This window comes from Nicotiana tabacum, chromosome 11, assembly GCF_000715075.1.
Source record: "Nicotiana tabacum cultivar K326 chromosome 11, ASM71507v2, whole genome shotgun sequence".
Lineage (NCBI taxonomy): Eukaryota > Viridiplantae > Streptophyta > Magnoliopsida > Solanales > Solanaceae > Nicotiana > Nicotiana tabacum.
The window spans coordinates 66,480,170-66,504,969 of NC_134090.1; the positions used below are offsets into that span (position 1 = coordinate 66,480,170).

The window sequence follows — 24,800 nt, forward strand, 5'->3', positions numbered from 1 at the left end:
GGAGTAGTAATTACTTAATGAAAATCGGATTTCCATCAATTAGCACAAGTACACACTCGTCACCTCACGTACAAGGAATTTCAATCATCAAAAATACCAAATCCTAAGAGTAAAGTCCCCCACACAAGGTTAGGCAAGCCACTTACCTCGAACCGGCTCAAAATCAACCCGAGACCACGTTCTTGCCACGAGTACTAGACTCCAAATGGCCCAAATCTATTCAATTCAATTGCGTAATGTAAATAACACTTAAAGTAGCTGATTCTACAAAGAAATTCTAAGCTAATACGTGAAATTAGGTAAAATGACCAAAACACCCCTCAGGCCCACGTCTCAGAATCGGGTAAAATTAACATTTTCAGAATCCTCACACTCTCACGAGTTCAGTCATACCAAAAGTACCAAAATCGAACCCTAAATGATCCCTCAAATTATCACTCAAAGTTCTCTAATTAATCAAGCCCTAACCCCCAAATTACCACTGATTTTCCTTAATTTTTCATGCTTATAATGATAAAAATCACTCCAATAACGAGTTTAGGGACCAAAGACCTTACCCCAATGAACTCCTCTGAAGAACTCTCTTGAAAATGCTCCCCAAGCCTTCTTCCCGTTTGAAAAGAGGTGAAAAATAGCTCAAATTCGCGAAAGCAAGAATTTATATGTTTCTGCCCAGATAAACCGCTTCTGCGGTCATGAGACCGCACCTGCGGTCCCGCTTTTGCGGACAAACGGTCGTATCTGCGACAATCACTAACTCAGCCGGTTTTCGCACATGCGACTCCCTATTCGTAGATGCGGTACCGCTTCTGCAGCTCCTGCTGGCTTCTCCCCTTTCCGCTTCTGCGATGGATCCGCCACTTCTGCGGCTCCGCACCTACGGAACCCAACCGCAGGTGCGGTTATGACAGAGATCAGCAGCTTCAGCTGCTTCAAACCACTTCCAATTCTTCCGACGACCATCCGAAATCATCCCGAGGTCCCCGGGACCTCAACCAAAAGCGCAAACAAGTCTAATACCATTGTCCAAACTTATACCAATCCTTAAAACACCTAAAACAACATCAAAACGACGAATCAACCACGAATTCAAGCCTAAGAACTCCAAAACTTTAAAAATATGCTTTCGATCAAAAAGTCTATCAAACCTCGTCCGAATGTCCTGAAATTTTGCACACACGTCACATTCAACACTACGGAGCTACTCCAACTTCCAGAATTCCATTCCGATCCTCGGATCAAAATCTCACTATCGAACCGGAAACTTCAAAAATTCGATTTTCAACATTTCAAGCCTAAATTAGCTACAGACCTCCAAAACACAATTAGATCACGCCCTTAAGCCCGAAATCACACAACGAAGCTAGGAACCGACGGAATTCCATTCCAACGCCGTCTTCACACTGCTCTGATACGGTCAAATTTTCAAAACTTAAGTTCTCATTTAGGGACTAAGTGTTCCAAAACTCTCTGAAACTCAAAACCGAACATCCTGGCAAATCAAAATAGCAGAAATAAACATGTGGAAAGCAGTTAATAGGGGATCGGGACGTAAATTCTTAAAATGACCGGCCGAGTCGTTACATCCTCCCACACTTAAACATTCGTTTGTCCTCGAACGAGCATAGAGACATACCTGAAGTAGTGAAAACATGAGGGTAACGGCTGCGCATATCCTGCTCGGTCTCCCAGGTCGCCTCCTCGACCGGTTGACCCCGCCATTGAACCTTTACTGATGCAAGGTTATTTAACCTCAGCTTTCGAACCTCCTTGTCCGGTATCGCCACTAGCTCCTCTACATAAGATAGATCCTTGTCCAACTGGACTGAACTAAAATCCAACACGTGCGACGGATCACCGTTATACCTCCGGAGCATCGAAACATGAAATACCGGATGAACCCCTGCCAAGCTGGGAGGTAAGGCAAGCTCATAAGAAACCTCCCCAACACGCCGCAATATCTTAAAAAGGCCAATAAACCTCGGACTCAACTTCCCCTTCTTCCCAAAGCTCATAACACACTTCATAGGTGAAACCCGAAGCAAAACCCGCTCTCCAACCATATAGGAAACATCACGAACCTTCCGGTTCGCGTAACTCTTCTATCTGGACTGGGTTGTACGGAATCTATCCTAAATCACCTTAACCTTCTCCAAAGCATCCTGAACCAAGTCTATGCCCAATAATCTAGCCTCACCTGGCTCAAACCAACCCACCGGAGATCTACACCGCCTACCATATGAAGCCTCATACAGTGCTATCTGAATGCTGGACTGATAGATATTGTTGTAGGCAAACTCCGCCAATGGCAAGAACTGATCCCAAGACCCTCCAAACTCAATCACACACGCACGGAGCATATCCTCAAGAATCTGAATAGTGCGTTCGGATTGTCCATCCGTCTGAGAGTGAAATGATGTACTCAGCTCCACCCGAGTACCCAACTCATGCTGAACGACCCTCCAGAACCGTGATGTGAACTGAGTACCTCTTCTGAAATGATGGAAACTAGAATACCATGCAGACGAACAATCTCCCAGATATAAATCTCCGCCAGACGCTCCGAAGAATAGGTAATACACACAGGAATGAAATGCGCGGACTTGGTCAGCCGATCCACAATCACCCAAATGGAATCGAACTTCCTTAAGGTCTGTGGGAGCCCAAATACAAAGTCCATGGTGATCCGCTCCCATTTCCACTCCGGAATCTCTATCTGCTGAAGCAACCCACCCGGTCTCTGGTGCTCATACTTCACCTGCTGACAATTGAGGCTCCAAGCTTCAAACCCAACTATATCTTTCTTCATCCGCCTTCACCAATAGTGTTATCTCAAATCCTGATACATCTTTGCGGTACTCGGATGAATGGAATACCGCAAACTATGGGCCTCCTCTAGAATCAACTCTCGAAGCCCATCAACATTGGGTACACAAATCCGACCCTGCATCCTCAATACCCCGTCCTCACCAATAGTCACATCTCTGGCATCACCGTGCTGAACTTTGTTCTTGAGGATAAGAAAATGAGGGTCATCATACTGACGCTCCCTGATACGATCAAATAAGGAAGACTGAGAAACCACGCAAGCTAGAACCTGACTGGGCTTCGAAAGATCCAATATCAAAAACTGGCTGGCTAAGGCCTGAACATCTATCGCCATCGGCCTCTTCGATGCTGGTAAATAAGCCAAACTCCCCAAACTCTCTGCTCGGCGACTCAAGGCATCGGCCACCACATTGGCCTTGCCCGGGTGATACAAAATAGTGATATCATAGTCCTTCAGCAACTCCAACCACCTCTTCTGGCACAAATTAAGATCCTTTTGCTTGAACAGGTGCTGCAAGCTATGATGATCAGTATAAATCTCACAAGGCACACCGTATAAATAATGGCGCCAGATCTTCAGGGCGTGAACAATGGCAGAAAGCTCTAGATCATGGACATGGTAGTTCTTTTCATGCACCTTCAACTGTCTGGACATGTAGGCAATCACCCTACCGCCCTGCATCAACACCGCTCCAAGGCCAATCCTCGAGGCATCACAATAGACTGTATAAGACCCTGAACCTGAAGGCAATATCAAAACTGGGGTTGTAGTCAAAGCTGTCTTGAGCTTCTGAAAGCTCGCCTCACACTCTTCCGTCCACTGGAACGGAGCACCCTTCTGGGTCAGTCTAGTCATAGGGGCTGCAATCGATGAAAACCCCTCCACAAAACAATGGTAATAATCCGCCAAGCCAAGAAAACTGCAGATCTATGTAGCTGAGGATGGTTTGGGCAAACTCTGCACTGCCTCTACTTTCTTCAGATCCACTTGAATACCCTCACTCGATACCACGTGGCCTAAGAATGCCACGGAATCCAACCAAAACTCACATTTCGAGAACTTAACATATAACTTCTCCTCTCTCAAGGTCTGAAGCACTGTCCTCAGGTATTGCTCATGATCTTCCTGACTTCGGGAATACACCAGAATATCATCAATAAGACAATGGCGAACGAGTCAAGATATGACCAGAACACACTGGCATCAAATGCATAAAGGCTGCTAGGGCATTGGTCAGCCCAAATAACATAACAAGGAACTCGTAATGACCATACCGAATCCTAAAAGTAGTCTTTGGGATATCTGGCTCCCGAATCTTCAACGGATGGTAACCTGAGCGCAAGTCAATCTTAGAAAACAACCGTGTGCCATGAAGCTGGTCAAACAAATCATCAATATGAGGCAAAAGATAATGGTTCTTTACTCTAACTTTGTTCAACTGGCGATAATCAATGCACATACGCATAGAACCATCCTTCTTCTTCACAAACAAGACAGGAACACCCCAAGGTGATATACTGGGCCTAATAAAACCCTTATCAAGCAATTCCTGTAACTGATCCTTCAATTCCTTCAACTCGGGAGAAGCCATACGATACGGAGGAATAGAAATGGGCTGAGTGCCCGACAATAGATCAATGCCAAAATCAATATCTCTATCAGGTAGCATGCCCGGAAGATCAGCTGGAAACACATCAGGAAAAATACTACTAGGACTGAATTAACTGAAGGGGTATCAATACTGACATCTCTCACATAAGCTAGATACGCGTCACACCCCTTCTCAACCATACGCTGAGCCTTAAGGAAAGAAATAACTCTACTGGGAGTGTGATCTAAAATACCCCTCCACTCAACACGCGGTAGACCTGGCATAACTAGCGTCACAATTTTGGTATGACAATCAAGAATAGCATAATGGGGCAATAACCAGTCCATGCCCAAGATAATATCAAAATCTACCATGCTGAGCAACAATAAATCGGCCCTGATCTCAAAACCACTAAGAGTAACCAAACACGACCGATAAATGCGGTCTACAATAAGAGAATCTCCCACAGAAATAGAAACATAAACAGTGGAACTCAAAGGATCCTGAGGTACACCCAAATGCGGAGCAAAATAAGAAGACACATAAGAGTAAGTGGAGCCTGGATCGAATAGAACTGATGCCTCTCTGTGACAAACCAGTATAATACCTGTGATGATAGAATCAGAGGCAACAACCTCAGCACGGGCAGGAAGGGCATAGTATCTGGCCTGGCCTCCCCCTCTAGGGCGACCTCTACCTCTAGCTAGATGAGTAGGTGGGATAGCAACTGGAGATGTAACCATAACCTGAGAACTCTGCGGGCACGTTGTGGCTGAGAAGTCTGTGGAGGTTCACCCCTACCAAGTCTGAGGCAATCCATCACCATATGGCATGTGTCACCACACTCAAAATTAGCTCTGGAAAGACGTGGCGGCTATGACTGGCTCGGGCCAGGTCTACTGGACTGACCTCTGAAAGCACCCCGCGTAGGAGGCGCGCTAGAAATCGGAGGTGCATAATAAGGCTCCTGAGGCCTAGGAGGAGCTAGAATACCACTGGCTGCTAGAAGAGCTGAATGAACAGGGCGACTTATATAACCCCTACCATGACGACCTGCAGCTGGGGCACGAGCACTAGAATAATGGCCTGACTCTCGAGACCTCTTGGCCTCTCTCTTATCTCTCTCCCTAGCATGCATACCCTCAATCCTCCTAGCAATGCTCACTACTTCCTGATAAGAAATGTCCATCTCCAACTCACGAGCCATATTAGACCTGATGCTGGGAATAAGCCCCTCAATAAACCGGCGAACCCTCTCGCGAACAGTAAAAACCAAGGCTGGTGCATGTCAAGCCAAGCTAGTGTAACAGACAACATACTCTGAGACAATCATAGTACCCTGGCATAAATGCTCAAACTCTACGCGACATGCCTCTTTAAGGCTCTAAGGAACAAACTCTCTCAGGAATAGATCTGAAAACTGGGTCCAAGTCAGTGAAGCAGCCTCGTCCGGACTGTCTAACTCATAGGTGCACCACCACTCATAGGCGGCTCCTCAAAGCTGGAAAGTAGTGAAGGAAACCCCGCTCGATCCTGAGATAGCCATGGTACGGAGAATACGGTAGCACTCCTCCAGAAATACCAAGGCATCATCTGATGCTAACCCACTAAATATAGGAGGATCATACTTCTTGAACCTCTCAAGTCTCCGCTGCTCATCCTCTGAAGCCGTTGCCTTGTCCTCGGGCTGACCTGGGACTACAAGCTGTACAGGAATAATCTCTGGGACCTGATCAACATGCACTCTCTGCTCAAGAGTGTGGGCGGAGGGAGTCTGTGCTCCTCCCCCGGCCTGAGATGTAGCTGTAGCAAGGGGAAACAACCCCGCTGAGCCAGAGTGGTGTACATGCTCATGAACTGCGCAAGAGTCTCCTAAAGGGCTGGAGTGGTAGTAGCAGTAGGCGTATCAAGTGCCTGGGCTCCGAATGGAACTGCTGGTGGTACCTTGGTGACAGCTCGCGCGGGTGCTCTAGCTGCACCACGTGCGTGTCCTCAGCATTTACCCCGGCCCCGGCCTCTAATGGCTGCATTAGGGGGCATGGGTGCCTGATCATCTCGGGTAGCACGTGTCCTCACCGTCTGTGAGAGAATAGAAAACAGAAGTTTAGAATTGCGACATCAAAATCTCGCACGATAAGGAAAACAAATGAAGTGGAATTTTCCTAACAGTTACATAGCCTCTCTAGATAAGTACAAATGTCTCCGTACCGATCATCGAGACTCTAATAAACCGGCTTGTGATTCATGACTCTTATGAACCTAGAGCTCTGATACCAACTTGACACGACCCTGGTTTGCCCTCCGTGAACCATCGTGATGACACCTAGTCTCTATGACTAGGTAAGCCTATCAATAAGGAAAATAAACAAAACTTGCGGAAGAAATAATTTAAAAGCCAAAATAACTGAATGAAACAATATTTAAAATGCCGCTCGGCATATACAATACGACTTCTCGAAACTAACAACATTTTTCAAAACCCGGAATCTCATGAAACCACAAGCCGTGGAATGTCTACCAGTGTCTAACTCCAGAATATCTAACAAAAAAAGAAATACAGAAGGGCTAATACAATAGGGAGAGTAGAAAGGGACTCCTCGGTCTGCGGACGTGGTAGATATACCTCGAAGTCTCTGGAACAATCGCCTCGCCTCAAGGATGATAGGATTCAGTCGAACTACCTAATCTGCACATGAAAAACATGCGCAGAAAGGGCATGAGTACACCACAGCGGTACTCAGTAAGTGCCAAGCCTAACCTCGTTCGGGTAGTGACGAGAAAGGTCAGGGCCCTACTAAGGTTAAATAAAATATAAAGTTTGAAAGTGTAGAACAGAACAGTATAAATAAGTACAGTAGTAAAAGTAACACAGGATATAAAGGACAACAACAACTATTACAGAGGCAAGGTAAACATAGGAAGAAATACAGCTCAGCACCAAAAATAACAATCGGGGACCTCCGAAGATACCGTCATGTAGTCCCAAATATACATATCTAATGGATCTCCCGGGATACCGTCCCATAGTCCAACTCATAGTGCAGGGGGATCTACCAGAATCCTGTTCCGTAGTCCCAAATATAAATACTCAGTACTGGGAGAATCTACCGGGTGCAGTACCGTAGTTCCATAAAACTGTGTAGGGGGATCTACCAGAATCCCACATCTGTAGTCCCAAATGTAAACAGACAAGGGAGGAGCTACCGAAATCCCACATCTGTAGTCCCAATGTAAATACACAGCAGCAACAGGAAAATATTTAGAGATGTCAAATTTCATATTAAGGCAAACAAGTAATTCTGCACAGAATTCAGGTATAGCAGTTTGAGAAAATAAATCAATTAAATCACTTAGACATGCTTTTTCTAAGCTAACAACAGATTTAATAGTGCAAGTAATAAAAACAAGAAAGGAAACATACTAGTAATTTCTTAATGAAAACCGGATTTACAACAATTAGTACAAGTACGCACTCATCACTTCACGTACAAGGCATTTCAATCATCAAAAATACCAAATCCTAAGGGGAAGGTCCTCCACACAAGGTTAGGCAAGCCACTTACCTCGAACCGGCTCAAAAATCAACCCGAGACCACATTCTTGCCACAAGTACTCGACTTCAAATGGCTAAAATCTATTCAATTTAATTGCATAATGTAAATAACACTTAAAGTAGCTGATTCGACAAAGAAATTCTAAGCTAATATGCGAAATTAGGTAAAATGACCAAAACGCCCCTCGGGCCCACGTCTCGGAATCAGATAAAATTTATATTTCCAGAATCATCACACTTTCACGAGTTCAGTCATACCAAAAGTACCAAATCGGACCTCAAATCGACCCTCAAATCATCACTCAAATGTCTCTAATTAATCATGCCCTACCCCCCAAATTACCACTGATTTTCTTTAATTTTTCATGCTTATACTGATAAAATTACTCCAATAACGAGTTTAGAGACCAAAGACCTTATCTCAATGAACTCCTCTGAAAATCTCTCTTGAAAATGCTCCCCAAGCCTTCTTCCCATTTGAAAAGAGGTGAAAAATAGCTCAAATTCACGAAGGCAAGAATTTATATGCTTCTGGGGTCATGGGACCGCACCTGCGGTCCCGCTTTTGCGGACAAACGATCGCATCTGCGACAATCACTAACTCAGCATGTCTCTGCACCTGCGACTCCCCATTCGCAGATGCGGTACCGCTTCTGCGGCTCCTGCTGGCTTCTCCCCTTTCCGCTTCTGCGATAGATCCGCCACTTCTGCGGCTCCGCACATGCGGAACCCAACTGCAGGTGCGGTTATGACAGAGATCAGCAGCTTCAGCTGCTTCAAACCACTTCCAATTCTTCCGACAACCATCCGAAATCATCCCGAGGCCTCTGGGACCTCAACCAAAAGCACAAACAAGTCTAATACCACTGTCCAAACTTATACCAATCCTTAAAACACCTAAAATAATATCGAAACGACGAATCAACCACGGATTCATGCCTAAGAACTCCAAAACTCTAAAAATACGCTTTCGATCAAAAAGTCTATCAAACCTCGTCCGAATGACCTGAAATTTTGCACACACGTCACATTCAACACTACGGAGCTACTCCAACTTCTGGAATTCCATTCCGACCCTCGGATCAAAATCTCACTATCTAACCGGAAACTTCAAAATTTGACTTTCGGCATTTTAAGCCTAAATTATCTACGGACCTCCAAAACACAATCCAATCACGCCCCAAAGTCCGAAATCACACAACGGAGCTAACGGAACCGACAAAATTCCATTCCGAAGCCGTCTTCACACTACTCCGACTACGGTCAAATTTCCAAAACTTAAGTTCTCATTTAGGGACTAAGTGCCCCAAAACTCTCCGAAACTCAAAACCAAACATCCCGGCAAATCAAAATAGCAGAAATAAATACGGGGAAAGCTGTTAATAGGGGATCTGGGCGTAAATTCTTAAAACGACCGGCCGGATCGTTACACTCAATGTTTGCTAGATTTTGGTAATGTGTGCTATCTCATCTGTATTGTGGGTGTGGTACACTCGGTGATATCTACCTTAACATTAAATGCTTTTGTTCAAGGTAATTAGATTCATTCTCTAAGTTTATAAATTTTTTCCTACTCCTATTTGTTTTAATTTCTTTAGACGTGCATATGTTCATAATTACTTTTTACACAATATGATTTTGGAAGATGTTTGTGAAGTTCAATGATTTGAAAATAGAGGCAAAAACCTAGCTCCTTAACAAGAAATGATATCATTTGCTGTGGAATTGAAAACAAATTACAGAAGAGGACATTAATTTCTTTCATTGGTTTAGATGGATTTAATTTTTTTATTATAACTATTGATAATGGAATTTGAACTTTTGCTCAAAGAGGAGTTGAAGTTTTCATTTTTAAACAAGAGAGTGAGTGGTCTTATGGTGGGAAGATAGTAATAATATTGGCTTGGACGAAATCTTGAACCGTGTTATGTTGTTAAGTTAATTTCAACTTGAGAAATTGCATAATAATAATCATATACTATAATGGAGTATATTTTTATGCACTATTTTAAAATCTTTTTTATAATTTATGTTGAGACTTGAGAATTATTATCTTTTGGTTAGTTATCTTTATTATTAGGAAGTTCAAAAAAGAAAAGAGATCCGACATTTTAAAAGAAAATTAACGGGTAGAGAAGTAAGAAAGAGGGAAGAAAAAAGGAAAAAGTTAAAGATAAAAAGGTCTAAAAAGAAATGGAAATACAAGACAAAAATTACAGAACAGATTCATATAATTATGTATTGATGTGCACATAATAAATGTACAAAGAATTAATCATGTCTTGAATTTGTTATACATATGTACAAAAGAATTTTTTTCTTGGAATTTTTTTCCTTCTTTACTTTCTTTTAAGAAAAATATAAGTATTGTTTTACTTATATAAATTATATACAACAAATCAAGTATTTTTGGAAGACTAAAAGCTCTAAGTGATGGACAATCATATAAAATATATAAAGTTGAGTGTGGATAATATAATCGATTAAAGCTTGAAATATTTAAATTTAAAGACAAAAGAAATTTTAAAAATTTGGCATCCGTAAAATCTAATAATTCGCGCGAAGCGCGAGTGCATTCACTAGTTTAAGATTATGTCGAACTAAGAAGATATGATTTTATGATAAGCTAGAGTAATGTAAAGGGCCAAATCTGGACAAACATAAAATTAGTCGATCGACCAAAACTAGTTGCATTAGCTTGCCAAAAAGTGTATAAAATATGTATGCTTTTTATTTACAAAAAAAATATTATCATCTATTATTTTTGGGAGCAGATATAAATATACATTTCTATTAAAAAAATTGTCACTAAGTTAAGACAGTGGAACTAATTTGGATAAATGCGAATTAACAAAGGATTGCATGGGAATTGTAAAATAGCACGGTATAGCCAGTTTTCGGGCTGATCGTTCAAAAATAGCCAGCGTTTACGAAGTCAATGAAAAATAGCCACTATTTTGCTGCAACAGAGACCGGTCCAACATAATATACTGGAGTTCGGTGCACCTGTATATGAACTCCAGCATATTATGCTGGACCGGTATACTTTGCTGACTCCAGTGTAATATACTGGAAACTGGAGCACCGGTGCTCCAAACTCCAGTATATTATACTGGACAATTATACTTGCTGGAACTCCAGTATATTATGCTGGAGTTCTAATGTACTTATGCTGGAACTCCATCATATTATGCTGGAATTTCAGGGCTGGAACTCCAGTATAATATACTGGCGTATTTTTCGGATTTTGAATAGTGCTTTCGCTCAGATTTATCTTTACATGAAAAGTGACTAAATTTCGATTATTTTTAAAATTAGGCTATTTTTGAATGACCGGACGTAAATCTGACTATTTTTTAATTTCTCCCATGGGAATTAAATGAGATTTAAGTCCATAAACCATCTTGAGAGCAAGTAAACAACCAGACGCAAAATGCCAAAAATTTGCCGATTTCCAATTAGACGCTACGTCACCCAATATTATCCACACTCAGCAGTCATTATCCAAAATCCCATCTTCCAAAAAAAAAAAATCAATATATACTAATACTAAACGTAAAGAGGAAAATAATGGTGCAACATTTTTTCCAATATATATTGCAATTAATCCAATAAACTCCAGCCACTCCATTACTCCTCTAGCACTCAAATTTACCCTCACCTGTTGTTTTTATGAGCTAAAAACTTCCTTATTTTAGGGGTATTTATGTCATTCTAATCATATTATGAAAAATGATAAGTGGAAGTCTTTTTTTTTAGTTTTTTTGATTCCCAAGATTATTTTATTACCAATAATTTATGTATTTAAAAAAAAAAAAGGATAGATGAGCTATTTTTCTTGTTATACTTTCTTGTTTTTCTGGTTATTCTCTCACACTTCACAGTCATCATATCTTTGGGATTTGATCTGAAGAATATTAGTGGCTTCTAAAATTTTGCTGGATAAAATTTTCAGTTTCCGGTAAAACAATAACAAGAAATTAAACAAAACCCAATTCTCATAATACACAAATCATTTATCTTCCATTTTCAAGATTCATCCTTTATCCTACAATTTGTGTATATAACAGTTGACCACACTGTAAATTCTCATTTTGACTCCATTCCCTTATCCGCAAATGGGTATGAATTACTTTTGTGCCTTCTTATCCTATTGAATTTTGTTCTTGTACAGTTAGGGTTTATTTGAATTCTGTTTCTTATTGAATCTTGTGGTTGTTTTGTGAATATTATTTTCAAATAATCAATTGGGGCTTGTTCTTTATTAGGTTTGGTTGATATTTGTGGTAGAGTAAGAAGGTGTAGTGTTTAAGTGATGGTGGTGGTATCTGGGACTGGAGACCCTGTTGAGTCATTTCTGAATTCAGTACAATTTGTTAAGAATGCGTTTTCTCCAATAGAGTTAGGTATTAAGAAAGTGGCTAAGGATTTTGAGCATTGTTGGCCTGGTCCAAAGACTGGGAAAGTTGAGAGTTGTACTAGTAGTTGTGGTTCTGGATTAGATGTCAAGAAAATGAGTGTAGTTAAGCAAGGTGATGAGAAAAAGAAGGGCTTGTTGATTAAGTTACCGATTAAGATGTTCGTTGGAATGTTTGGGAATAATGGGCAGACCGATAAAGGGGGCAATAATGTGGCTAGGAAAGGGTTGAAGGAGAAGTATGGTGGCAGCAAAGGGGACGGGAGTTGTGTGAACTGTATGCAATTTGCTGTGGCTTGGTCATTGTTGATGAATGGCTTTGTTCAGGCTGTTCCAAGCCCGTTTAAGACTGTGAAAAAGTGTGTTCAGAAGGGTAGAAATGAGGATAGTGCTCGTGATGATGTTAAAGATAATCTGAGGGGAAATTATGTGAAGGAAAAGAAGCACAAAGAGGGAAAGAATTTATCAGTTGAGTGCTTTCTTGGTTTTCTTTTTGATCAAGTAGCTCTGAATCTTCAAAAGTTTGACATAGGAGTCCAACAGAAGGAATGTCAGATTGCCGAGTCTAATCAAATTCCTCCGCCTGTCAATAAGTTTGATCATTTCAAGATTTTTGTCAGTATTTTAGAGGGGAAAAGAGCTGATGTCAATGGATTTCTTGGGAATCTGAATTTTGCTAGAGTAGGAGGTGTTCCTTCAAGTATTGTTGATGTAGATTCTTCCGTGGGAGAAGAGAGAGAAGGTGGTGTTAACCATATTGGTGGTCAAGAAGAGAGCACTGGAAATTCCGCAAGAAGTTTAGCGAATGGTTTGCTGAGTATTCCCTTATCCAATGTCGAGCGTTTGAGATCAACATTGTCCACAGTTTCAATAACAGAACTAATTGAGCTCTTGCCTCAGTTAGGACGACCTAGTAAAGATCATCCCGACAAGAAAAAGCTGTTCTCTGTCCAGGACTTCTTCAGATACACTGAGGCTGAAGGTATGCCTCGATCCTAGTTATAAAGTTGATCTAAAGTTTGTCCTTTCCAAGTGACTCTGTTAACATGGCTTCTGATCTTTACACGAATTGTTTCTATTTGTCAAAAATCAACAAATACTGAGATTTCGTCATATCTGTGTGCCATACAGTAGACTGATTACTTTTTCTGATCTTCTCTTTCATATTACTGTACATGTTTTCTTGGGTCTTTAGGTATAAAGAAGAAAGACCAAGATAGAAATTAATGGCATTAGCATCATACTCTGAGAACTTTGTGCTCATTTGTTGATCTAATGATGTTGATGTCTTTGTTTTAGTTTCCTTTTACCTGCAGCTTTCTATTTTACAGCAGCTCTGTTTCTTGTATATTTTCTTCACTACTTCAATGAGAAATCTATATTTATGTTATCTTTTAATTCGACCTTCATCGACTAGTTAGTAATTATGGCAAGCCTAAATCAAGCTTGTTTGAGAATTAGAGATTGTCAAGTATGTGTCAACAGGAGACTTGTGTTTTGGCTAGTTAGTCCACTCATCTTTCACACATTTATCAATCTCACAAAAAGTTTCTAATTTGTTGTGATTGAAAATGATGAATATTTTAGCAATCTATACTCCTTAACAACTTATCTCGATTTCCTTGAGCATAGAATTTCGTTGCTCTTCAGTGTGCGAGCCGCAAGGCAAAGCCGATCCTAAAGCCAGATAAAAGGGGGGGGTGTAAAGATTGTCGACCAGCAGAAAAGTAGAGCTATAATGGATTCATATAGCCGAGCCCAACTAGTTTAGGATTGACACAACGTTGATTGATTAATATAGGATTTTCTTTACCTTTCTTGCTTTAATGATCCCTTCCAAACAAAACCTTTCTGTGCCTCCTATGAGGTGTCTTTTCCCCCATTTCTTTCCCTCATGTTATATCAAGCAAAAGCATATCCTTAATAAGTGGTAACACTGTCAGCTGTATTAGTTTCCAGCATATAAGATTGATTGACAAGTTAAATGGTGGAAAGGAGGGAACTGTTCTCTTGTAACATGATATAGGAGGTATATTAATGTATGCACATACTATGTTGTTCCATGAACCTCTGCTTAAACTTGTTGCCACTTGTTTACTTAAAGCCTTAATATTACATAATGAACACCTTGGAAATATAGTTGGTAATGCTTGACATGCTATAAGCAACAACTTCACCAAGTCCTTGGGGCTTCAGATCATATACTCGGAGTGGCTAAAATAGAAACCTGATAAAAATTGGCACTTCGTTCGTAAACCTTATTGTCTATGGGGGCATGGTGATAGTACATTTAGTAAAAATGTGAGATGTGGAACATGTCTGTGCTAGATAACTGCATAAAATATGTATGATTGTCTATCTGGCTGTGTCTTGCGATGAGATAGAAAGTTAGTGCAGAAGATGTGGCTTGTGCATGGACAACAAACTGCACAACCATCATAAACGAAAGTGCAAACACATGAAATATCTCTTACCAACTTTTGACTTGTAATAATAAGTAGAAGAAAATTTTGTTGACATGGAGTTGGAGGAAATGGTAAGTTCAAGGAAACAAACGAGTAACTGGATCATTTTTCCAGTAGCTGAACAATTCTCAAGTCTCAACGTGATTGAAGTAAATGATTCCTCTATCATGTGCACCTATTATTATTGTTATTATTGTTGTTGTTGTTAGTTGTTGCTGTTATTATTATTATCGTCGTCATCATAATCATTGTTGTTGATGTTGTTGTTATTATTGCAACATTTTTTTCTTCTTTGGGCTGGGATGAGTAAATTTAAATATTTGAACCAAGGGCTGCCTGCGACGTACAACATCTCCATTATAAGGAAATTTCGGTAAGTAAATTTCGATAATGTCAAGCATGCCCTTAGTCCTGTGTTGCTCTGTTGCAGGTAAGAGATTCTTTGAGGAATTGGATAGAGATGGTGATGGTCAAGTCACGTTGGAAGATCTTGAAATTGCTATGAGAAAGAGAAAATTGCCAAAGAGATATGCCCATGAATTCATGCGTCGTGCTAGAAGTCACTTGTTCTCAAAATCTTTTGGGTGGAAACAATTTCTGTCCTTGATGGAACAGAAGGAACCCACCATCCTGCGGGCTTACACTAGTCTTGCTTTGAGCAAGTCAGGCACATTGCAGAAGAGTGAGATACTTGCATCACTAAGCAATGCAGGACTTCCAGCAAATGAAGACAATGCTATTGCCATGATGCGCTTTCTAAGTGCGGATGCAGAAGAATCTATTTCCTATGGACATTTCCGGAACTTTATGCTGCTACTTCCATCAGATCGGCTTCAAGAAGATCCTCGGTAGAATAACTTTTCCCTTTTTGAATGATATGATAATACCAACAGTAAGATGTCAGAATATAAAAAGAAGTTACGGTAATGAGCTCCTTGTTAAGGTTTACTTTGGTGAAACTCCAGCTTTTCACTTCCATTATCTAACTTTTCCATGTTTTGGGCAAACTAGGTTTTCATTTGAGTTAATCCTGGAGAAATGAGTTGATTAGAGGCCTTTCTTTGAGATTCTTTTTGAAGACAATCTTCAATTATTGATCATGTCTCCTATTGCTTGATCATCTGAAGATCAAATATACAGAGGACTAAATATAATCAGTTGCTATTATTAGTGGTACTACTGCATGTTAATCACTTTTCATGTTTATGCTGGTGGAGATGCAACTAGAAAAGATGTTATAGGGGCATAACTTGAAAAAGGTCTTGGGTTTTGGAAGTTGATGGTTTCGGTTCTTCTAACTTTTGTTAATTTTGAGACATTGTGATCTTAATTATGTTTTGGCCTTAGCACAGAAGAAATAGCAAGATACAAAACAATTTTGAGAAACATCCAGCACTTCTGTGTAGGGGAGTTCAGGTTTAAATTCGAGCTCTTTTTAACATTTTGTAGAGGGAAAATGTTTGGTATTAGAAAGTCTTACCTTTGGGAAGACGATAGAGTGGGCTCGTTATAATTATGGTACTTGCGAGACTTCCGTTTTTTTGGTGAGTCAATTTAGTCAACAATTGATGGGAAGATCCTCTAAGTTGTTTTATAACTATGGATACCTACATAAAAGAGTCTCTCTAGGCGTGGAGCCTTTGGTTCAGTGGTGAGAGAGCAGCGTGTGAAATGTGAGTTAGACGCACGTCATGAGTTCGAACCTTGCTGCAAATAGAAACATGGTATTTAGGTGGGGAAGGGTAGATGAGCGGGCCATTAATCCACCGAGTTTTGAACCGTGCGCTAGCTGGCTCCCGAGGATTTTCCAGTTATCAAAGTTAAAAATCGCTTTCCAAACAACCTAATTATCCAAGCAATATCTTGTATTGTGTGTGCATGACAAATATGCCAAGAGTAATTAGATCAGCTGCACCTAAAGAACTTAATTTTCTTTCCTTTTGAAAGCTGTGCAGTTCATGCATGTTTTCTACAGCTGCTTAAGGGATCACATGCACTGTTCGTCCATGTTCATACTGTGGTTTCCTTACAATCCTATAAATTATTTTATTGCATTCGACAGTATCTGTACATAGCAAATAATACCAGTATCCACACAGCAAATAAATTAAGCGTCGAATTTCCCCATTTTATAATAATTGCAGTTTATGAAAAGATGATCTAGATCCACCTTTTATTATTACCCAAAAGAAAATGGGAAACAAATTGATGCATGTGGATTCCCTTTTGCTGTTAGTATAGCACTCTGCAGCTGTCTACAGGTACCTTGATACTTTGTGAGATATTATATGGTCAATGAATGTTGAAGCACAAATATTAGCAAAAGAAAAAGGGATGAAATGTTAGAGAGCAAATAGTACAATGAAATAGATATTATAAGTGTGAATATTTTAGTGTTCTATTAGAAAACGGTGGAAGACACAATGTGTCTGTAAGTTAATAAATTCAAATCAAAAGTTGACTTGATACACTCAATATCAATTTTCATTTTTGGATGTAGATGCATGTGGCACGTGCAATTATGATTTTTTTTCGGTCTCAAAACCATTATTTTGTTGATGGTACATGCAATTGCCGCTATTGCTAAGCCTGACTCTTTTCTGTGTTACTTTTTCTTTAATTGATAATATGGAGTCTTATTTCAAAACATGAATTGGTTTCTAAATTTTTTTGTGCATGCAGAAATATCTGGTTCGAGGCTGCTACGGTGGTTGCTGTTCCTCCACCCGTAGAAATTCCTGCTGGAAGTGTTCTAAAATCAGCATTAGCGGGAGGCCTTTCTTGTGCATTGTCGACATCTATAATGCACCCTGTGGATACAATTAAGGTAAAGATTTTTTTTTTCCTTTCCAGAAGCATTATTTGTTGTTGAAACTTCTGTCATAACGTAGACCAGTTATTTATTTCCTTAAGTTGCTGGTGGAAATGATAAATGGTGTCACTCATTGATTGTTTTAATTTCCCAATAAAGAAAATTACCCAAAAAGGGCAAAATACGACAAGATATTGGATAAACAATTTAATAGCAAGATACTCCTTTGTCCCTAAAAAGACATGCATCCTTTTTGTAACACCCTTACTTCATCCAAAAGAAAAGAAAGAACTTACATCCTTTTTTGCTGTCCCAAATATATCACCTCTTTCCAGGAAAAGAAAAATCTTCCTCCAACAATTCAAACTAATATAAACTGACGCTACTCATAATATTTCAAACTTGATATATCATCTTACCAACTAATGGTTCCACTTTATCACATTTCAAACTATTATTTATCATACACTCAATGTAGTAAAACATTTCCCTTTTAATAAGTAGTCAAACTAGGTGTACACTTGCCTTTTTTAACCAGTTTCTTAATTGGGTAAGTAAGTTCGTGTGAGGTTATACTTTTCAGATAATATTTTCCTGTTTGATATTTTCAATGAAGCATAAGAAACTCTGATTCAAGGAAATAAATCAGTCAATTGTCGTGGCATAATTCTGGTGGTCTAGTGTGTTCCGTCCATCTGATGTCTTGGATATGGTGAAATTAATTCTGAAATTGAATAGCAATTCGTTAGAGTGAAAATGTGTATTCTGAAAATTTTGGCTGGTTCATCAGACACAAGTACAAGCATCAACACTTACCTTTCCACAAATCATATCGAAGCTTCCCGAACTTGGAGCAAGGGGATTATACAGAGGCTCTATTCCTGCTATTCTAGGGCAGTTTTCAAGGTTAGTCCTTTTGTGTAACAACAATAACAACAAACCCGGTGTAGTTCATGTATCTTGGTAAAACTGTCCTTTTTTGTGTCTGGATTGTAAAGTTTGATTGATTATTGCAGCCATGGCTTGCGTACTGGAATATTTGAAGCAAGCAAAGTTGTGCTGATTAATATTGCTCCTACACTTCCAGAACTACAGGTAAGCAGTGGAATCCTTCTGAGGGGTTTTCCCTCTCCTTCTGCTAATATTATTCAGTTTAAATTTTTTGTTAAGATAGTTCAAAGTAATTCATTAATACCACACCAAGGTGGTGCTATCTTTGAAAAATGTGCTGTGGCTATTCATACAAGCAGGTATTCCCACTGCCAAAAATACAAAAGAAACCAAAGAAAACTTTTTGACTTTCGACATCAGGTTCTCCTATTTCCGTCTCTCTAAAATAACCAAAATACAAAAGCCTGTAGTTTGGAATCATATCCACCTCTATGCTAGGAGCACCTGATGAATGCTGAAACATGAAAACTGCATATGTAAAAGCCCACAATGAAGTAACAGGTGGTTGACATTGCCCAGTGCAAGTCAAATAAACCATGATGCATATCCTCCTTGGAACCAAAAAAAAAAACAGTAAGGAAAAAAAGCTTTGATGAGATGAAGATAGTAAGACTTAACTGAGAGGCATACTTTCCAAACTGTCCAATCTTCCTTTGGCATACTTTCCACAGAATCGTCCATAGGAAGAGGTCGCATCTTTTAGCAACACCCAAGCAGTACTTCACATTAATCACCATCTTCCACATGGCCCCATCTTCATTGGCATAGTTCTATAGCCACTTTCACAACAAAGCGTGTTTAAACATCCCTACTTTCCGTATTCTCTTGCATGCTCAATGAGAGGTAGTTGTAGTTTGCAACCATTTACTGGTCAAAGATTATGAATTAAAATTTGGTAGGTTTTGAGAAAGTTGGCAATCAGCTTAATTAGGTCAATCTTTCGCCTTGATTTTAAAAAAGATTGGACCTTAACTTTTGCAGAATGGTAAAACGTTTCACGGATAACATTTCAAAAGTCCTGTCTTTGATAAATTTGGTATATCACCTCTTCAAACAATGTCTTTGGTTATCCATTTACATGATGGCCAGTTGAGGCCTTCTTATTACCATCTTTTTGTTCCTTCTATTATTGTTTCTCAGCTTATAAGACTCTTTCACTGTGGTTTATCCGGTGGCCACCCAGCTGATTCTGCCTTCTGATGGTTCCATTTACATTGGAGGGCCCAATTAGTTGACTGATTTCTGTCAGCTTATGTACTTCATTTTAAGCGTCCTAGGCAAGAACACAGCAATTGTTGACTGAAATGACTACTCATTCTTAAGTTGAATTTAAAGGTTTTTTTTAAGCTTTTGAATTATCCAAGTATCCATGGGAGGATCTGCTCATCATTCAATGAGATTAAGAACTCCTAGAACCTAGATGAGCTGCGATGAAATGTAGGAAAGACAACAACAACAACAAACCTAGTAGTTTCCCACAAGTGGGGTCTGGGGAGGGTAAGATGTACGCAGCCTTACCCCTGCCCCTGGAAGGGCAGAGAGGCTATTTCCGATAGATCGCTTGCTAGAGAACGACTGAAAAAGAAAAGGTAATTGCAACAAATAGGAATAACAACAAGATGAAATACGATCAAATCCAAGAATGCAGTCAAACTCTAGGTAGTAATAGCTTCTATGGATAAAAGATATCATACTAACTCTAATGCTAGTAAACTGAGTAAGACAAAGAGAAACACTCGACTACCTACGAACCTTCTACCCTAATCTTTGACCTCCACACCCTCCTGTCTAGGACCATGTCCTCAGTCAGCTCTAGCTGTGCCATGTCCCGCCTAATAACCTCTTCCCAAGATTTCTTAGGCCTACCTCTACTTCTCCTGCTACCCGCCGAGGCTAACCGCTCGCACCTTCTAACTGGGGCTTCTATACTTCTCCTCCTAACATGCCCAAACCATCTCAACCTTGCCTTTCGCATCTTATCCTTTCCAGGGGCCGCTCCCACCTTTTCCCGAATAATTTCATTCTAATCTTATTCAACCAGGTATCCGCACATCCACCTCAACATCCTCATCTCAGCTACTTTTAGCTTCTGGATATGAGAGTTCTTGACCGGCCAACACTCTGCTCCATACAACATAGTCGGTCTAACTACAACCTTGTAGAACTTGCTTTAAGTCTCAGCGGCACATTCTTATCACACAAGACACCGGAAGCGAGCCTCTACTTCATCCATCCTGTTCTGATACGATGCGTGACATCTTCATCAATCTCCCCGTTAACAAATATGATATGATATTTCTTTCACATTTTTCAGTGTGCTTGTTCTCTCTCCTCCTCCTTCCCAATTTTGTTGCTCTACTTCAATTGATGTTCTTGGATGCCGCCTGCTGCCGGTGTTTTTGTGCCCCATAGGTACACAAGAAGGCTTGAAAATATCAAAGTACTAAGGAAAGTAGGATCAATTAGTTGAGCACTGACATGCTACTTAGGATTATTTCCTGACTGATCTTCATTTGTTTGGATTCACAAAGCTAGTTACTTATCCATTTTCTTGTTTTTGGAATGTTTTCTAGGTTCAATCTGTAGCATCATTCTGCAGCACTTTCTTAGGTACTGCTGTGAGAATACCTTGTGAGGTGCTCAAGCAAAGATTGCAAGCTGGTCTTTTCGACAATGTTGGGGCAGCAATCATTGGCACTTGGCAGCAAGATGGTCTTAAGGGTTTTTTCCGTGGAACTGGTGCCACACTCTGCCGTGAGATTCCATTTTATGTTGTAGGCATGGGCCTATATGCCGAGTCCAAAAAGGTGATTTTGCACTTATTTAAGCTTGCAGTGTACTTATATCTTTATGAATTTTCCCTGACTTCATTCTCTCCACAATCAGTTTATTTTTTTTAAAACTGTTTAAAGCTGATATATTAATGACAAAGACATGACTGAAAAATCAGAAAATCAAGATATAAAAAGAAAAGAGAAAGACCTAAGCTAAGGATATAGAGTTATAAATTCCAAAATATTCCGATCCTTGCTTGCATTCTCCTTTGCAACATAACTCGACGAGGCACAAGCATCTATCGCTGTGTTTAAATCAGCCTTATAATCTTTAAATCGTCTGCTATTCCATTCTATTCAGATTAAGTGCAAAATGCGGTGAGAAAGCATCTCACATCTCTTATGGGATATTAGTTCTTTACAAGAACTGGCATTACCTAGTGAACACTGTTAAAAAAAATGGACATTAGGTCTAACTCAACTCCAAAAGGTAGCTCATGAGATGAGGATTGCCCAACACCTTATAAAGAGACGACAACCCATTTCCTCAACCAATGTAGGACCCTAACCGACACCAACAGAGGAAAAACAGGGTACCTAGTTAGCAATAGCACAATGGAGCATGTAATTATTGACTAATTCTGTGGTTTTTTGACCTATTATTTGTTACAAAGTAACTGATGTACATTCTGCATTTTAAAACAGCAAAAAAAAAAAAAGAAAAAAAAAGAAAAAAGAAAAAGGGGAAACAGAATAGTTGTAGTACTTCACAAGTAGTAAAAAGCATGACAGGAGTCATTTCTAACTGATAGTGAATCTTCCCTTTTTAGCACTCCCTGTTATCCCAATTTTTATGATACTTTTTCCAGTTTGGGACGTTCTTATAATATTATTCTGTTCGACTTTTTCAGTTTTCAATTACTCAAGTTTTAAACTTTAATATGATGCTTTCTTTATCCATATCCCAACTTTCACTTATTCAAGTTCATTTAACTATTCAAATTTTGAATTTTGATGTCATGTTTATCTATCAAACCAACATCTCTGACTATTTTTTTAGTATTTTGTTCACCGTCATTAATATAACATATAGTCGAAAAAGTTGATAATAAAGAAAAACTAATGTAGTTATATGGTGAATATTTGTAGATTCACAATATCTCTAGTGTCATTTCATTTGCATTGCTGAATGTTGTAAATTAATCTATTTCATATTCTCTCTTATATGGGAGAATTATTACTTGCCTTATCACAAGTAGTGAATAATTATTTACCTTACTGTACTATTTTAAGACATCTAAGGAGCCCCTGTTCAGTGGCGGAGGCAGGATACCCACTAAGGGGGTTCAAAAAAAGAAAAATTTTAAAAATTAGAAGTGACTGTGGCCGGTGGGAGTTGAACCAACTACCTTACAAAGGCTTTGAACCTCTTTGACCATTGAACTAGGTTTTGGGCTGTGTCTAGGGAATTTAAAATAGAAAATATAGAGGTACAAACCGGATTTTGCCTTATATGTACCGTGTAATTTTCGGCGAAGGGATTCGGGCAAACCTCCTTCCGCCCCCTAAATCCGCCCCTGCCCCTGTTGAGAAATGTTCACAATCATGTCTTCGATAAATCTCTTCTTTATTTTGTTTCTTTACCTTATACATTAGTCATTAACATTTTAATATTTCATGTCCAATTAAACACCATATAAAAATTGGATGGATGGATGGAATACAAAGTATTTCACAGTCCTCTGGATTTATTCAGCTTTTTGACATAGTATTGTGTACTATAATCAAGGAAAAGCATTATGCTGTGTCTGCTATATAAACTCTTGTGTAATTTTCTGAAATGCACTTGGCTGGATCAGCAGCTCCTTTTAAACATCTATTATATAGATTAATTGGGTTGGTAGGCAATGGGATAGTAAACATATTTGTAGAATATTTTACGAATGGTGAATTTAATGGATGAATATTAACTGGTAATCAGGTCTAGTTGCCTGAAGCAAAAGATTGAACAAATCTGAGTTGGTGTACCATTTAGTGTCCTCAATTTAAAATGCATATATTTTCAATTTCAGCTAAAGAAAGGCCCCTTGACATTAGTCAAGGTTATAACCAACCACTATATAAAATCATTTGTGTTGATTTCAGGTAGTGCAACAGCTTCTGGGGCGAGAGTTGGAGCCTTGGGAAACAGTTGCAGTTGGAGCTTTATCTGGTGGGTTTACAGCCGTCTTAACGACTCCATTTGATGTGATAAAGACCAGAATGATGACTGCTCCGCAGGGGAGGACCGTGACGTCGTCCATGGTCGCATTATCAATTCTCCGTCATGAAGGACCCCTCGGATTGTTTAAAGGAGCCATTCCTAGATTTTTCTGGATTGCTCCTCTTGGTGCGATGAATTTTGCTGGCTATGAGCTAGCAAGGAAAGCCATGGACAAGGAGCAACTTGCTCAGAAAAGTGGCTAGCAGAACATCGGCTCGGATTTTGTGTAGAGATGGTAACATGTAAAAGCTGCTGGGAAATTTTGAACCTTTTCCAAGTCACAGCAGTGACTAATCGTATCACATTTAATTTGTCGAAATCCCTGCATTTTGTCGCAAGAGGCGACAACCTTTTAGATTTGGCCTCTGGAACAGTTGTAAATTGTCATTAGCAGCATCTTTTGCTTTGTAATATCATAATTTGTACATCATCTTGTGCAGTTTCTAACCTCGATACATCAAGCTCTAGAGTATCAAGAGTACAAAATGAACAGAGGCACAATACTGAAAACCTTTTCTGAAATTTCACGTGTTCAGCAGAATAGCCCCCGTCTTCTTATTTCTTCCTTTATCTTTTGTGAATCTTTCCCTGCCATAGCAGAATATTTCCTTAAGATTAGCCAAATGAAATACTTGGAATATTTTTTCCAATGCATCATTAAATCAACTGCCATGGGCTACTGTAAGGTTACGTAATTGTTAACTTTGAACTTTATTTTGTATTAGAAAGAAGATCTTTATTTGGTAAGTCGGGGAAATATTTTTACAGAAAATAAGTCATTTATGATGTTTGATTGTCGGAATATTTTTAGGGAAATTATTTGCCACTAAATAGAGGAATACCACTAGAAAATAGGTAAGTCAATTATTTACTAAAATACACGGTGGATTAAAACCTCATTAATTAAAAATATTTTTCAGGAAATGATCCATTATTTCCTCTAACAAGAGGCATAGAGATAACCAGAGTTTTCATACTTCCACAATTATCTGAATGTCAGTGTGTATATAACAAAAGGAGCTTATTTTTGCAAGATATTCTAAAGAAGTTTTGGATATAACAGTAAAGTAATATGATCTCTACCTTCTCATGTAATAAGAGAAATAGTTGAAGGTCGTTCATAGGTTACCATTCGGAGGTTTGA

The 24,800-nt window shown here is 39.4% G+C and overlaps 1 protein-coding gene across 1 annotated transcript; it reads left to right on the plus strand.

Annotated features, from left to right (window-relative positions):
* Window positions 1-11,768: 11,768 nt before the first annotated feature.
* Window positions 11,769-24,197, plus strand: LOC107803336 (uncharacterized). The gene is made up of 8 exons (XM_016627030.2): window positions 11,769-12,096; window positions 12,243-13,373; window positions 15,287-15,704; window positions 17,539-17,683; window positions 18,459-18,574; window positions 18,685-18,763; window positions 21,193-21,426; window positions 23,539-24,197. The coding sequence occupies exons 2-8, from the start codon at window positions 12,290-12,292 to the stop codon at window positions 23,857-23,859; spliced, it is 2,397 nt and encodes a 798-aa protein (XP_016482516.1). The 5' UTR covers window positions 11,769-12,096; window positions 12,243-12,289; the 3' UTR covers window positions 23,860-24,197.
* The last annotated feature ends 603 nt before the right edge of the window (window positions 24,198-24,800 follow it).